This window comes from Nicotiana tabacum, chromosome 22, assembly GCF_000715075.1.
Source record: "Nicotiana tabacum cultivar K326 chromosome 22, ASM71507v2, whole genome shotgun sequence".
Lineage (NCBI taxonomy): Eukaryota > Viridiplantae > Streptophyta > Magnoliopsida > Solanales > Solanaceae > Nicotiana > Nicotiana tabacum.
Window position 1 is genome coordinate 188,028,513 of NC_134101.1, and position 16,680 is coordinate 188,045,192.

At 37.0% G+C, this 16,680-nt stretch overlaps 1 protein-coding gene and 1 long non-coding RNA gene across 2 annotated transcripts; both read right to left on the reverse strand.

Moving 5' to 3' along the window:
* Positions 1 to 6,592: 6,592 nt before the first annotated feature.
* Positions 6,593 to 15,040, reverse strand: LOC107768519 (uncharacterized). The gene is made up of 4 exons (XR_001644154.2): positions 14,721 to 15,040; positions 10,868 to 10,935; positions 7,637 to 9,873; positions 6,593 to 7,551 (listed from the first exon to the last, which is right to left on the reverse strand). It is a non-coding gene; the product is annotated as an uncharacterized LOC107768519 (long non-coding RNA).
* Positions 15,041 to 15,182: 142 nt separating this feature from the next.
* On the reverse strand, positions 15,183 to 16,465 carry LOC107768520 (uncharacterized). Its single transcript, XM_016587653.1, has 2 exons — positions 15,667 to 16,465; positions 15,183 to 15,244 (listed from the first exon to the last, which is right to left on the reverse strand). Exons 1-2 carry the CDS (start codon positions 16,463 to 16,465, stop codon positions 15,183 to 15,185), a joined length of 861 nt encoding a protein of 286 aa, XP_016443139.1.
* Between the last annotated feature and the right edge of the window lie 215 nt (positions 16,466 to 16,680).

Sequence of the window (16,680 nt, forward strand, 5' to 3'; positions counted from 1 at the left end):
TCTTCTTACTACTCTTCTTGCTCTTTTGAAGGGTATAATCGTAGGTCACCTTAACTTGAAGCCTGGTAGTAGGACGTTTGGTTTCAGACTCGGGGGTGGACACAACCCTCCGCTTACTTATGAATGCATCAAGAGCCACATTGTCTAGGTCTTCTTCATCACTAGATCTAATTTCAGGTGCTTGAATTTCCAAGGGCACAACATCGAATGTAGGAACAACACTGTCCTAGGAACAAGAGCCCTGACCTGGGTCCTCCGGAGAGGGATCAGGTTCCTCATGTGATGCCCTAGTAGTATCTGCTAGTGCATCCCCTTCAATAGTTACAATGGCCCTTTCTTCCCCCACACTTTGTGCCTCGTTTTTCTGAGAGGTAATCTCATGCAGTACACCATCAGCAGATACCACAAATACGGTTACAACATTTTTCTCTTCCTCAAATGGTGCTACCACCACCATGGAATCGGTAGCAACGATGGAAAAACTCTTTGTGACTTCAGGGTTTTGACTTTGTTCTCCACTTGGTCTTTGACTGGTGGGAGCCTCAGATGATGGGGAGAATGGAGCATCAGTTTTAAGGGTTTTTGAATTAGGAAGAGACTGGAAAACTGGATGAAGAGTAACTGTAGCGGCAGGAGTAATAGTGGGTGAGGAAGACTTAGTGGGAGCGGAAGACTCCATAGATTGATCAATAGTAGTTACGACTAAGGCAGAGAGATCGGAAGTTGTCTCAGCCATTGAAATAAGTGGTATGACGATGCTTTTGGGAAATTCTAATGTAATACTTATGGTTAGGAAGAGCAGAAAAGAGGTTTTTAAGAGGAAAGGATAATTATGAAGAGAGAGGAATAAGCACCGGTTCTAAAACGGCGGTTGGGCGTGGAGAATTGCAATGTTTCAGAGGGAGATGGAATGATTTGAAATGAAGAGACATGACAGCAGGATTTGAAAAGTTGATGACATAGCAGTTGTGATTTGTACCCTTTTTAAAACGTGTGTTAAATGATGCACAGAACTACTAACCTTTGGTACAAGAACCGGGTTCTTGACCTTTTTATTTGAAAGAATCAATCCTCTTTTATCATTCATGCATTGCATCTACAACTTCTATACTCATCATGTGTGTTTACCTGCAACGGTATTGAAGTGAGTTAGACATGGTTAGAAAATACTTTTAGCCAGTTATTTCTTGAAGGTGATTTTCTTAGCCAGATAAAGAGGAATCAGGTTCTCAATTGGGCTTTAAAAGCCTCAGCTTCACTTTGTTTCTTTCAAATTGTTCCCTACTTAGTGCTTTGGCGAAAATGTCTGCAATTTGGTCTTTTATGTTGCAGAACTTCATACATATCAGCGCTTTCTCCACATTGTCCCTCAGAAAGTGATGCCTCACATCAATATGCTTTGTCCTTTTGTGTTGAACTAGATTCTTGGCCATGTTGAGTGCACTGGTGTTGTCACATAGAAGGGGCACACTCTCAGTGAGTACCCCAAAGTCCTCCAGTTGCTGCTTGATCCATAAAAGTTGAGCACAGCAGGATGCTGCGGCTACATATTCAGCTTCAGCTGTTGAAAGAGCCACTGAATTTTGCTTCCTTGTACCCCAAGAGATAAGACATGAACCTAAGAAGTGAGCCATTCCAGAAGTGCTTTTCCTGTCCACAAGATAACCTGCATAATCTGCATCAGAATACCCAATCAGATTAAAACTGTCACCTGACGAATAATACAACACCAGGTCCTGTGTTCCTTTGAGATATCTCAGTATTTTTTTGGTAGCCTTCAAGTGAGATTCATTGGAATTTGATTGAAACCGTGCACACAGCCCTACACTAAAAACAATATCAGGTCTGCTAGCAATGAGATAGAGGAGAGACCCAATAATTCTTCTATATATGGTTTGATTCACAGGAGATCCAGTTTCATCCATGTCCAGTCGAGTGGCAGTAGCAATGGGAGTGTCTATCACCTTTGATGCTTCCATGTCAAACCTCTTCAAGAGCTCCCTGATGTATTTTTGCTGACAAATGGATATACCCTTTGGGGACTGTTTTACTTGAAGACCCAAGAAGAAGTTCAGTTCCCCCATCATGCTCATTTCAAATTCACTTCTCATGAGTTTTGCAAATTCTTCACATAGGAGAATCAGTTGTTGCTCCAAAAATGATATCATCAACATAGACCTAAACAATGAGCAGGTTCCTTCCTCGTTTTTTTAAGAAAAGACTGTTGTCAATTTTCCCTCTTTTAAATCCATTTTCCAAGAGGAACTTTGACAACATTTCATACCATGCTCGAGGAGCCTGCTTTAGCCCGTACAAAGCTTTCTCCAGTTTAAACACATATTCAAGGTGCTCATGACATTCAAACCCTAGGGATTGCTTCACATAAACTTCTTCCTTAAGGAGTCCATTCAAAAATGTACTCTTGACATCCATTTGAAACAAGGTGAATTCCATATGAGATGCAAAAGCGATTAGAATTCTAATAGCTTTCATGCGAGCCACTGAAGCAAACGTTTCATCATAGTTAATCCCTTCCTCATGATTGTAGCCTTGGACCACTAGCCTGACCTTGTTCCTTGTGGTAATTCCATGTTCATCGAGCTTATTCATGAATACCCACCTAGTTCCTATAATGATTCGATCTGGGGGTCTAGGTACCAGGTGCCACACATTGTTTCTCTCAAAATGATGTAGCTCGTCTTGCATGGCTGTAATCCAATCTGCATCTTTCAAGGCTTCCTTGATATTTTTGGGTTCTATCTAGGAGAGAAAGGATGAGAAGGCAAGTGAATTTCTGTGACCTGGTTTGTACTCCGGAATCTAAAGGAGTAATAATGTTGTCTATTGGATGAGAGCTTTGGTGTCTCCAGTTAAATGCCTGAGGTTCATTCTGAGAGGAAGAGGGTATGTTTGGCTGATATTCCTCTGTCCTTCTCTCAGGTGCTAGTGGAGTTCCCTGAACTGTATCAACCACTCTTTCTTCAGCTTTAGTGGTTGTAATTGAGGTACTTGGTTCTATTGAAGATGAGGCAGTGTTGTCTTCATTTAGCTCCTTTACTTGACTCATCATATTTGCCTTTCCATTTGTCATGTTAATGACTTCACCAGGGACTAGTAAGGGTTCTCCATCTTGTTCTTCCTCAGCACTCTTCTCATATGATGGATAAGACTCATCAAAATAACATGGACACTTTCCTCAACACATTGAGTCTGCTTATTATATATCTTGTAAGTCTTGCTTTGAGAAGAGTAGCCCAGAAATATTCCTTCATCACTCTTGGCATCGAATTTACCAAGCTAATCCTTTCCATTGTTGAGAACATAGCATTTGCACCCAAATGTTCTTAGGTGAGTCAGCTTGGGTTTCCTTCCATTCAACAATTCATATGGGGTATTGTTCAGAAGTGATTTGATCATGTACATGTTCACCAAGTAGCAAGCAGTGTTAACAGCTTCAGCCCAGAAATTCTTTGCAATTCCACTATCGATCAACATTATTCTTGCCATTTCTTCCAGAGTTCTGTTCTTCCTTTCTACTACTCTATTTTGTTGGGGAGTTCTGGGAGCTGAGAAGTTGTGAGTGATGATATTTTCATTGTAGAATTCATCAAATTTGACATTGTCAAATTCTGTCCCATGATCTGATCTAATGCATGCGACTCTAGACTCCATCTTCACCTAAATTTTCTTCACAAAGGCCACAAACACCTCAACAGTTTCATCTTTGGTTCTGAGAAACAGAGTCCATGTGAATCTGGAGTAGTAATCTACTATCACAAAAATGTATCTTTTTCCTCATCTGTTTTGCACTCTCACAGGTCCACACAGATCCATATGCAGAAGCTCTAGTGGCTTTGAGGTGCTCACATCTCTTTTAGACTTAAAAGAGGACTTCACATGTTTTCCTCTAGCACAGACATCACAGACTTTTTACATCTTGAATTGCGACATAGGCAGACCATGGACCAGGTCCTTCTGAATTAGTTTGTTCAGAAGAGAAAAATTTGCATGGCCTAGTCTTCTGTGCCATAATTCAGCAGCATCATCAACAGCTTTCAGACACCTCAGATCACCACTCTGTAAGGACTCGAAATCAACAACATAGATGTTCTTGTATCTTTTGGCCACAAGTACTATTTCACCGGCCACAAGATTAGAGACTGTACATATTTTGGACCAGAATTCCACCTTGTTTCCTTTGTCACAGATTTGAGAGACACTATGAGACTGTACTTAAGGCCATTGACATAGTACACATTTTCAATAGAATGAGTGAGTGACTTCCCGACTTTTTCAACTCCAAGAATGTACCCTTTTTTTCATTTTCAAAGGATACACTCCCTCCTTGCAGGGCTTTTAGTGAAAGAAAGTATGTAGTGTTCCCAGTCATGTGCTTTGAACACCCACTATCCATGAACCATTGTTGACCGCTTCCTTTCACTGTTACCTGCACAAGAGATTAAGAGTTAGTTTTAGGAACCTACGCAAGTTTGGGTCCCTTGTAGTAGGCAAGAGGATGAATAAGAGTTCTCTTAGTCCATGTAGGTAATGTGCATTTTTTGTAAGTGGTACCTGGTCCCTCTTTTGTAGTCACCTTTTCAGCAAACACTTTCTTTTTCTGAATTGATTGATTCTTGGCCTGGACATCTTCCTTAAAGCGCCCAGTGTTCCCACACTGGGTACAAGTCCAGTTATCAGAGACAGTGACGAACTTGCTGTGAGGGTTGTGAGGAGTTTTCTCCCTTTGGAACCCTATTCCCTGCCTGTTTTCACAATCATTAGTATGCAAGGCAGCGGTAGCTTCTAAGGACCAGGTCCACTTTAGGGACTTTTCAAATCATTCTTTACTCTTTCCAGATTAGTTTGGAGTTGCTCGTTTTTCTCAATTTTAGCAGACATCCTAGATCTCATAGCTTTCACCTCATTTTCAAGCCTAATGTGTTCCTCACTGGCTATCTCCTTTCCCTTTCCAGAATTTTCAGGTTTTGACTTAGTCCATGGTTTCACTGTTGTTTCCCTTAGGTCTGTAATTTCTGCCAACAGATCATCCTTTTCTTTTCTGAGGATTTCAATGGTTTTCTTATAGTCAGTAACTACAGCCACTAAGTCGTCTCTAGTTTGTTCAGATTCTCCTAATTCTAAGGTCAAAGAATCCATATCCTCCACAAGACTATGAAAAGCAGTGATTAATACATCAGCTAAAGACACGAGTCTTTTTGGAGAATAGGATTTCAGATTTCTCTGAACATCCTTGAAATTTACCCTTTTGTTGTCATTGTCTTCATCATCATCTGATTGAGCCATCAAAGCAAAAGTTGAGTCATATCCAATCTCCTCGTCTTCAACTGCCATCGTGGAACTATCACCAGTATCAGGTTCATCTTCAAACTCACTAGAGGAACCCCTCATGCTGCAAGAGCATGTCTCATCATATTGTCAATGGATCTTTTTCTCTTGAAGTCCTTGAAGGGAACCGGGTTTGTCTTAGCCATTTTCTCATGGTAGTTCTTGGTGAATTCTTGTTTCAAGAGAGGACAGTCTTTCATGAAGTGTCCAGGCTTTCCACACTTGTAACAAAGATCACAGTTTTCTAGTCTATTAGAGCCGTCCCTTTTTAGCATTTCTCCATTTCTTCTAACCATCTTCTGAAATCTTTTGGTTAAGTAAACCATGTCACTTTCTTCCTCACTTGAATCATTGTTATCAGCTTTAAGTACCAGGTTCTTTTCCTTCTTTGGTTCTCTTCTTTCATTATCTATCTTTCTCTTCAACTCGTAGGTCTTCAAGTTTCTGATCAACTCTTCTATGGTCAGCTCATGTAAGTCCTTTGATTCAGTAATAGCATTCACTTTGCTTTCCCAAGAGCTAGATAGAAAGCTGAATATTTTCCTCACTAGCTTGTTTCTGGGAATAGTTTCACCAAGTGAGTATAACTCATTTATGATGGAAGTGAACCTTGTGTGCATATCTTAAATGGATTCATCGTCCCTCATTTTAAAAAGTTCATACTTGGTAGTGAGCATATCAATCTTAAACTGTTTTACTTGTGCAATTCCCTCATGAGTTGTTTGCAAGGTTTCCCATATCTCCTTGGCAGTGTCGTAGGTGGAGATTCTATTGTACTCTTCAGGTCCTATTCCACACACTAGAATTTTCTTGGCACAAAAGTTCTTCTCCACAACTTTCTTGTCTGCTTTAGTGTACTCTTTGCTGGTTTTTGCCATTGAAAATGGAAGTTCCTCTAGTACCTTGGTTGGAACATAAGGACCATCGCATATGATATCTCATAACTCACAATCCTCAGCCATGATAAAATTGTGCATTCTTGTTTTCTACCACCCATAGTATTGTCCATTGAACTTGGGTGGTCGGTATGTAGATTGACCTTCTTCAAAATTTGGTGGAGCAGTCATGAAGATCTTTCCTAGGTGTTAGCCTGATAGGAGGAACCTGCACTGATACCAATTGTTAGTTTGTATGAGTCCAAACAGTAGAGTACCTGGTCCTCTACAAGATTCTGCTGAGAATGCTAATAAAACAGTACGTAAATAAGGCAGAGAATTTTTACGTGGAAAAATCTCACATAAGGGGATAAAAAAATCATGACCTACACCTATAGGCTTTCAACTTTACTAACTTGTAAAAAACCTATTACAAGTCATATTGCAATGACTGCATTACAAAGAATTTACTCAACTAACTTGTGGTACTCTTACCACAAGCCACTTTGTGACTTCCTAGTTACAAAGACTTTTACTAACTTGTGATACTCTCACTACAAGCCACTTTGTAACTCTACAATTACAAAGACTTTTGCTTATGACTAAACCTAGTCACAACATAAACTCAAGGAGTTTACTGATTTACAAGAGGGTTCCTAATCAAACGCTTCTAGCTAAGCAGTTTAGGAGATACAATAAGTACAATCACAAAGTTACAACTCAACTAGGATAACAACAAGCTATCTTTTAGGAATTGGTCCGTAGTTGCGTTCAACTTTGTTCTTCAAGCTTGTGAGGATTGATTTCTCTGTTTTTGGCTAGAAACTTGAATAAGAAACTGAAACATTCAAGTGATATTTTGTGTAAACTCATTGTAGATACACCTTGATCACATCACTTGAAATGATGTGAGCACTTTAGTTGGTCAGAGAATGAATGGGCGCTGGACAGTGCAGTGCGACAGAAATAGTACAATCAGTCACTTCATTTCCAGCTGTGACCAATTGACTTTGTACTGTGATGAGGAAACCACAAGGGTATCAGTTCCTTGTTTGGGTTCTTAGCTCCTGAAGCTGTAGCAGTTCACCTATAGCTGAAATTCGTTAAACTTGCAGTATAGTCCGAGTAGTTCAGGTTCCCTATCTGGTTCTTAACAGTAAGTTTGTTAGATCGTCAAAACATAAGGCAAGAACATTTAAAACCTATCAAAGTCACATATTGCCAAAACATTTTGATAACATCTACCCTTTCCTCTTCCTTTGTAAACAATCTGTTGATTAGCTGGAATAACATCATGTACTAATGTCCCATCTAGTGCACCTATTGCTCCCTGCCAATACATAAAATTAAGTTAAAAGTAATGAAAAAAAATTATTTTTTGTGAAATTCTATAAAAATAATATGACAAAAAATACCTTAAAAATTCTTCGTAACCTGTTATTAGCACAAGGAATATTCAGATTCGTATCAAATATAGTAGGTGTTATCATCTCATTTGCAAACTTCATCATTGCATCAAGAACCTCATGAAAGTACTTGTGAACCGATTGCAATGAATGTTGAAATCTTCTCTTAATAACCACAAAACGCTCGTTATGTCCTATAATAATAAAGAAAATAGCTATCTTCTCTTCGACAGATATATGTTTACTATCTATAAGCCATCCATTGTACCTAAAATGCTGACATAGCCGAACATATACATCACGTGACATGTGCATTAATTCTATATATTGTCGACTAGTGCCAACAATAATTCTAAGGTATACTTTTGACCAGATAAAGACGATGTTAAATCCTTATTTCTTTTATCATACTCCAGTTTATAATTGTTTCTATGCCAATATAAGTACATCAACAATAATATCTGATCATCGATACCATGTCCAATCTGCTTAACAAGGAGAAATACAATAAACAATAGTAAGCATAATATGGTATATATTTTACAAACATAAAAAATAACAGAAGCAAAATAAAATAATTATAAAAATTTATTTTGTACTCATCAAGCATAACAAGACACCAAAAAGTGTATTTCACGAACAAAACATGTTCAATAAGTATAAAATAGTATCACAAAGTTCCATAATAATACTAGCTGGAAACAAATAAAGAAAATGTTCCATAAAATCAACATCTAATATTTATTCCAGCTAATTAGAGAAATTAAAGCATTCCCCTTTTTTTCCCCATGGCTTTGACCCAACTCTCCAACTTGTCGACCTCTGTCATTTGTATCCATGCTTGCCTATAGCTATCACCTTCACAAAGTATACTAACATATGCACTATATAATGGTTCTTCCCATGCAAGTCCCTCTAATTTCATCATGCATTCCTCAACATTAGGTGCGCTATTTTTTTTTAATCAGTAGCTCCAAAGCAGTACTCATCATATCATCAATTTCCAATTGAGACGATGTAATTTTTCTTTTCTTTCCTGTATTTTTCCTTTCTACTAGAACTGCAGAATTATATTAGTTCTATCATTTTTGTCACTAAGTAGATCTTCAACATCATCAAGTGTATTTTTATCTATATTAGTTGATAAATTTGAGACTCTAGGCCGGGGATTTGTACAACTTGGATTCTTAAGTGCTTTACAGATCCGGAAAGGGTAGAGGTGAAGTCTTCAGTGTCTTAGTTTTTGGATGAGCCTATATCCAAATATATAAGATCACACTCTTAGTATACACGTCAAACCATTTTTCTACAGAAAAAAAGAAGAATAATTTACTAAATAATGAACTAACCTTTATGTACTCATCCCACTCACTAATAGACATTAGAATGGTATTGGTTGCTGGATCATAAATATTGCCAGTTTTTTTAGTTATTGGCACTCACTGGTAGACATTAGAATGGTATTAGATAATCATAATGATTCTTCATCTGCTTTTGGGTAACATTAAAACCATGAGAAGTCTCCAAAGCTAGCTTAATCTTGTTCCATAAATCCGGCTTCAAACTACTTCCAAGTCTCCCGTTTAAGGATACTTTTTGAATACAAGTTTCTAAAAAAAAATTTACTACATCCATATTTCTCCAACTCACTTATTGATTTTCACTAGATTCCATATCTGAAATATAAAACTCTAATGATCATTGCAAATTGACTAACATTTAAGACTGCACCAAGCACGCAAGAGGAACATACCTTGTCAAGGAAATAATTCACTAGTACATTCACAAAACAGTCTAGCAAGTCACAAAAGTTAAGAACTTCCACAGATTAACAAGCAGCTGATATGCCTAAACTATTTGAGAGTTCCATAAATCTGAAACAATCACTAAGAAAGTATACCAATTATGCTCAATTCTTTAGTGTTCAGGCATCGTACTGTTCGTCCATGTCACGACATCAAAACCAACCCAGTCATGATGGCGCCTATCATGGAACTAGGCCAGCCGACACAATTCCAAAACCAATCAATATTTTCATTCTTAGGATAAAATCAAAGCTATTTAACAATAAACCTTTACAAAGTGTTTAAAATAGAAAAACAATGCGGAAAGTCACTGAATACAACTAAGGGAGAATAAGGAGGGAGGAAAGCAAGGCTGTGATCGCCAGGCAGTTAACTTGCTAATTCCGATGAACCTGCCACTAAGTAATCAACACCCGCTACCGGGGTCAAAAATACCTGAATCTGCACACAAGGTGCATGGAGTAATGTGAGTACGCCAACTCAGTAAGTAATAAAGTTAAATAAAGACCGAGTGCAGTGACGAGCATTTAAAATCATATACAGATTCATAATATAAAGGCTCAGTGAAAATAACAAGGTTCAGATCAACAGTTAAATTTCGAACATCTCGTAAAAATTTCAATTTCAATGATAGTTGTTTAAAACATTTGTTCAACATTTTCATTAGAGGCTCAGTATAAAAAAAAGTGAAAATAGTAATTTCACAAAAACAAGTCCATCGGGCAAACAATCACTCATATATATTTAGCACCTCGGGCAAGCTTCTCAGTCACTCGTGACTCAACTCTCATCAATCAACGCTCATACTCAGCACTCACGCTCAATAGGTACCTTATAATAACAGTTGTGGCGTACAACTCGATCCATAAATATATAGTCGATTGCGCTCACTGGGGGTGTGCAAACTCCGGAAGAATATATATATATCGCTGCGGCGTGCAGCCCGATCCATTATATATATAATCCTCACCATAAGGTCCTTGACCTCTCTTAGTCATCAACCTCACAGCCACTCGGGCATTTCAGTGAAAAATTAGGGAACTCAGCCCAAACAACTTTCATATATTTAAAAACAAAGTAATGAAACTGAATCAGACAATAAATAGGTAAAAATCATGACTGAAGATACGCTTTCGAATCAAAACAGTGCGAGGATAGTAATAAAATACCCCTGAGGGTCCAAACAGTACGACACAAAGCCCCAAACATGATATTCAACCCAAGTTAACAGAGTCATTTCTAAAACACATAGATATCATATAGAGTTTATTAAAACATGCGACTTTACAATTGCCACGGAACGGGCCAAGTCATAGTCCCTACTGGTGCACGCACACACGCCCGTCACCTAGCATGTGCGTCACCTCATTTATCAAAATAGCACGAAATTCCAGGGTTTCATACCCTCAGTACTAGATTTACAATCATTACTTACCTCAAATCGGACGAAAATCTACACCGCGATGCTCTTGCGTCTCGACTCGGCCTCAAATCGCCCCGAATCTATCCAAAATCAGAATCATATCATCAATACATGCCAAAGGAACAAAACCCACACGAAAATTATCAAATTAGACCCAAAATCCCGAATTTGCTCACATTCGGCCCCCGGGCCCACGTCTCGAAATCCAACAAAAATCACAAAACTAGAAACTCCTTTTACTCCAAGTCTATACACACCAAAATCATTAAAATCGGACCCCAAATGGCCCCTCGAATCCCCAATTTGAACTATCTAATTTCAAGCGCTAATCTCCCAATTTCTTCTCAAATTTTTCCACTAATATCATGATTAAATAATGGAATAATCGCCATAAACACAAGATATAAGGCCCAAGTAGCTTACCAAGTCGCACCTGTGGTCCTCCATGCACCTGCGCCTCTTTTTCGCTCCTGCGGAGCGCGCACCTACGGTCCCCAATCCGCAGGTGCGGATATGACAGAAGCAGCAAGACCAGCTGCATTTTGTCAAGTTCAAACTTTCCGAAAACTATCCGAAATCATCCGGAGGCCCCCGGGACCTCAGCAAAAAATACGAACAAGTCACCTATCACCTTTCAAACTTATTCCAACCTTTGGAACCCTCAAAACAACACCAAAACACCAAATCACCCTCGGATTCAAGCCTAAGGATTTCCAAACTTCCGAATTTCGCAAACGATGTAAAAACCTATCAAATCTCATCCGAATGACCTGAAATTTTATACACACGTCACAAACGGCACAACAGACCTACTCTGACTTTCGGAATTCCATTCCGACCCTGATATCAAGATTTCTACTGCCAACCAGAAAACGCCAAATTTTCAATTCGGCCAATTCAAGCCTAATTCTACCATGGTCCTCCAAATTACATTTCGGATGCTATTCCAAGTCCAAAATCACCTAACGGAGCCAACCAAATCATAAAAATTCAAATCCGAGATCGAATACTAAAAAGTCAAAACTTGGTTAAATCTTTCAAATTTAAAGCTTCAAGTTGAGAATCTTTCTTATATATCTGTTCCGATTAACCTAAAGACCAAAACCGACGATTTACATAGGTCACAATACATCATACGGGGCTAGTCATGCCCGAGAACTGGTGAGGGAAGTATAAATACTCAAAACGACCGATCGGATCTTTACAGTCCAAAACCACAATTACGATCAAACCAAAAAGAATATTGATATATTTATTACAAAAGACAAGTATAACAGACTTCCTACCAAGAACTGGCAATCATCCATGGAGTCTACAACTCTCCATATTGTTTCCTTATGGCACCAGAAACTAAGTATTTATGATATTAATGACACAAATACCTTCAATTGGATAAACTCTATGAAAACTGACAATCTGACATGCTTGAGCGAAAGGCCTTGACAAACACAAACAGGACAATTAACAAAAAATAAAATACAGATATATACAGAAGCAAAGATAGATACCTTATCTTAATTAAGAATTAAGCAAATAGGCTAATTACAATATATATCTGTCTATACTATATTAAAAGCACGAAGATCTTAGCGAAATATCGTTCGCCTTTTTAACCCTTTAAAAATATATTTCACATTGGATAGAATTGTAATTTAAAATATTTTCCTAATATTTAGGATTTTTAGGTCAACTAAAACTTTAATACTTAAATCTTTACATATTGAACTAGGTAAGAGGTCCTAATATTTAGAACTATTAATCTCACCCAACTAAAGATTTCCGAACGTTAATATTGTGGCTTACATTCGAGAACAAAATAAATAAGTCAATAACTTACATAAATGTTAACATTGAGGCTTAAGTTGTCTCCCTTTGTTTTTTGATATATTACTTAAAGTTAATTCAATGTTGATAACAAAATAAATAAGTAATCAAACTAATTTAACAAAAAAACTTCTTTGTATCAACTAATTAGTTAAAACCCAATTTAGATCTTCTCCAAATTCACCATATAAATTTGTTTCTTATTTGAAGAATGCAATATAAATGTAATTCCTTTCATGTTATAGTGAAATATTAAATACTGGGAAGAGATCATAATTAAAATTTGAATTAAAAAATTAAATTAGTCCCTTAAATATTTAGAAAAAAATAGTTAAATTTTCGAATTAATTAATCATAAAAAGAACCCAATCATTTTCCAAGTAACTAATATTCAAGTTAAAGGATAACTAAAATCGTTTCCATAAGAATAGTATTGATGGTGAAAGAAAACTAGAAAAAAGAGCAAGTTAGAAATAATAAGGATGAAACAATAGAAGACAAAAAAAATTATAAATAAATTTCAATTAATCACATTTACCTACTTTTCTTTCTATTTTGCATTTATTCCAAAAATTACATTTACTTATTGTTTTTGACACATTAAGTCAATGAGACTAATAACTGTAATGAATCTATACACACAAAGATCCAAAAGTAAAAGGTCATATTATTTGTCCAAAATTGATAAATTTACAAACTTGTAACAATAAGGGTAAGACAGTAAAAGATAAAATATATCTAAATGAGTAAGCATTAATTGTTATTATTAATATTATTATTTTGCATTTATTCCAATAAATGAAAACTCCTTATATGTTTAACATATTAAGTTAATTGTTTAAAAAAATTAAATTAATATTAGCCATTTTTGACTTTATATTGTAACTTGTCAAGTTTTTAGAGATAGCTAGGTGAGATTAGTATTCATTATTTTCAAGACTTACACCTTTTTTTATTTGTAACTTACACACATTATTTGATAATATCTATATTTTTTAAAATTATATATTCATTGATATCGATACACGTGCATTGCGCATACATTAAAGATTAGTATATATATAAAAGCCGTTAACCAACTTCCACTATCTTCTGGGAATCATGGATAGATCCCACAAACTGCATAATTATTTATATATCAGCTGCCACAATGCTGAGAAAAACTCCTTTTGTAACTAAAATCGCGAGGACTTGAGAAAAGAATCATATCTCTACCTTTCGTACAACTTAATTGAAAAGAATCATTCCTTCGATTGAAGTCCCTTTTTTTTTATAGGAAATACTTCACTGTTGGTATACCATGTGCTCGTGCCTATTTTTTAATTCTGTTATGATGTATTATATCTTTGACTAATTTTCATAGGTTATAAAAAGCCATTTTCGTAAGGAAAATTTAATGATCACAGTCAGTATGCCGAAGTAATATATGATGCAGTATCATAATTCCATAGACTCTCCTCATTAACAATCCCTAACTGCCTATGGAGTGGGAATATACCTTAGGTGCTCATACTCATAAATGCTTCAGATTTTCACAACAAAATTAGGGGGAAAATTCTATCTTGGACTCAACTCTAAAGTTTCTCATACAAATCCCATCATAGCAATTCTAATAAAAAGTCAAACTTTTCCCACTCCCCTTACCAAAATATGTGTTAGAATTTATAATATTAAGTGAACTGAAGAAAAAGGAGAACAGAAATCAGAATATTAGATTATAAAATTCATACACACATGACTGTCCCGACTAAATTTTAATTCTTGTCTAGATATTACAACGACATTGAGAACGATCATACACATGGAATCCTATATTTTCAACAATTAAAATATTGTTCATCAAAGAGAGCCTATCTTACAATTCTAATACACCACATAATTCACAATATATAGATATTTATGAAGTTCCTTTGAACTTTAATGAATCAAATTTGGAGAACAAAATTTCACAGAGTTCTTTATAAAAACAAGCCGTCATAAAAAATATAATGAATATGACAAATTAATAGATGAAATACTTGTGAAAGTTTTGAAATCTTACCAGTTCAAAGTCTTCAGGGGGAAAGGATTTGGGTAGCCGACTGATAGTTGGAGAGAGAGAAGGAAAGAGAGGCCTGAGAAAAAAAAGAAGCGTTAAGTTTTGGGAAATATAAAAGCGTGTTTTAAAGGGGCTGGCCGCTATTAAGACTAGGTTTAAGGGCTGGCCGATCCAGACCAGTCCAGACGCAAAAAAAACAAAAAAACAAAAAAACAAATGCACTTAATGGGCTTAGATAAGGATCATTAGATTCAGACCCTCGTTAAGTGCAAACAAATGAGGCCTTAACCACTTGCTATCGGGGAGATAGGAAATACTTTACCTGTATCGAGCCACGTAATTACTTCTTTTCTTACCACTTCTTTCATGATTGGATTGAGGAGGCGTTGATGTTCCACACTAGGCTTGTGTCCCTTCTCCATGAGTATTTTGTGCATGCAGAATGCAGGGCTAATACCTTTTATATCAGACATCATCCAACAAATGACATGTTTGTGGTCCCTCACAACCCTTAAGAGCTTTTCTTCCTGCAATTCAGACAAATGAGAAAAAAACAATCACAGATAAAGTGCTAGAATTTCTCAAATATGCATAATGAAGATGAGATAGTAAGGGTTTAAGCTCCAATTTTGGGGCCTCCTCATCTGAGGGTTTAGGAGGCGGGCCGATTGGCCTATCCTGAGGCTCAAATTAGGTTCTTTCTCTTATGTATTCGCACGATGCATCCAGAATGTACAACATCTCCTCAACCTCTTCTTCACGTTCTAAGTGATTGAACAACATCAATGCCTTTTCTAATGCATCTTTTTTAACTCTCTTGGCTCTACGGCTAGTTCATTTATCTCCACCACCGAAATCATGGCCAAGTCCTCGTAATGACTAGGCAGTTGAATGGCTCGATATACATTGAAGAATGTTTCTTCATTGTCTACCCTCAGGATCATTTTACCTTCTCGGACTTTGATAATTGCATCTCCAGTTTCCAAAAGAGGTCGTCCCAAGATGATAGGAACCAACTCATCAGCCACGTAATCTAGGATGATAAAATCTGCAGGATAAATAAACTTCCCAATTTGCAGCAAGACGTCCTCAATTAACCCTTCGGGATAAACATAAGATCTATCAACTAACTGTAGCAACATTGTGGTGGGTCTCGGAGCTCCTAAGCCCAATTGTTTGAACACTGACAACGGCATCAGATTTATACTTGCACCCAAACTACACAAGGCTCTACCCACATTAAATTCACCAATCCTCACGGTGATGGTAAAACTACTCGGATCCTTAAGCTTTTGTGGAAGCTTATGTTGAATCCTGGAAGTGCACTCCTTAGTAAGTGCTATGGTCTCAAACTCGATTAACCTCATTTTATTTGTCACTATGTCCTTAATATATTTTGCATATTTTGGGACATCACAGAGCATGTCTATCAAAGGGATGTTCAAATGTATCTGCTTCAGTATATCTAGGAATTTGTGAAACATGTGGTCATCATTCTTCTTTCTCAATCTTTGAGGAAAAGGGGGTGTCACCCTCTCTGATTTTTGCTCAGACTCTGTTCTGTTTCTCCCATCTACCTCTATAGGTTTTGGCACTCTTTCTTCTTCGAGCCTAGATTGCTCTTTTTTCTTCTTAGGCACTTCTACCAACTTTCTCCCATTTCTCAACGTTACTGCATTGACTTGTGAATTTTTTTCTGTATCACTTAGAAGAGCTCCAGCAGGTCTACTATTCTGACTTTTAGCCATCTACCCAAACTGCCTCTCTAGATTTCTAAAATCTGTGCGCAATTGCTTATTGTATATCAAGAGTTTTTTCATCATATCAGTCAAACTCTCCTCTATTTGTTGTGGGGGTTGAGGTGGACGATTGTAATTGCCTGAGGCCTGACCCCAAGAGAAGTCAGGATGATTCCTCCAGTTCGGATTGGATGTGTTACCATATTGAGCATTTTGATTCATCG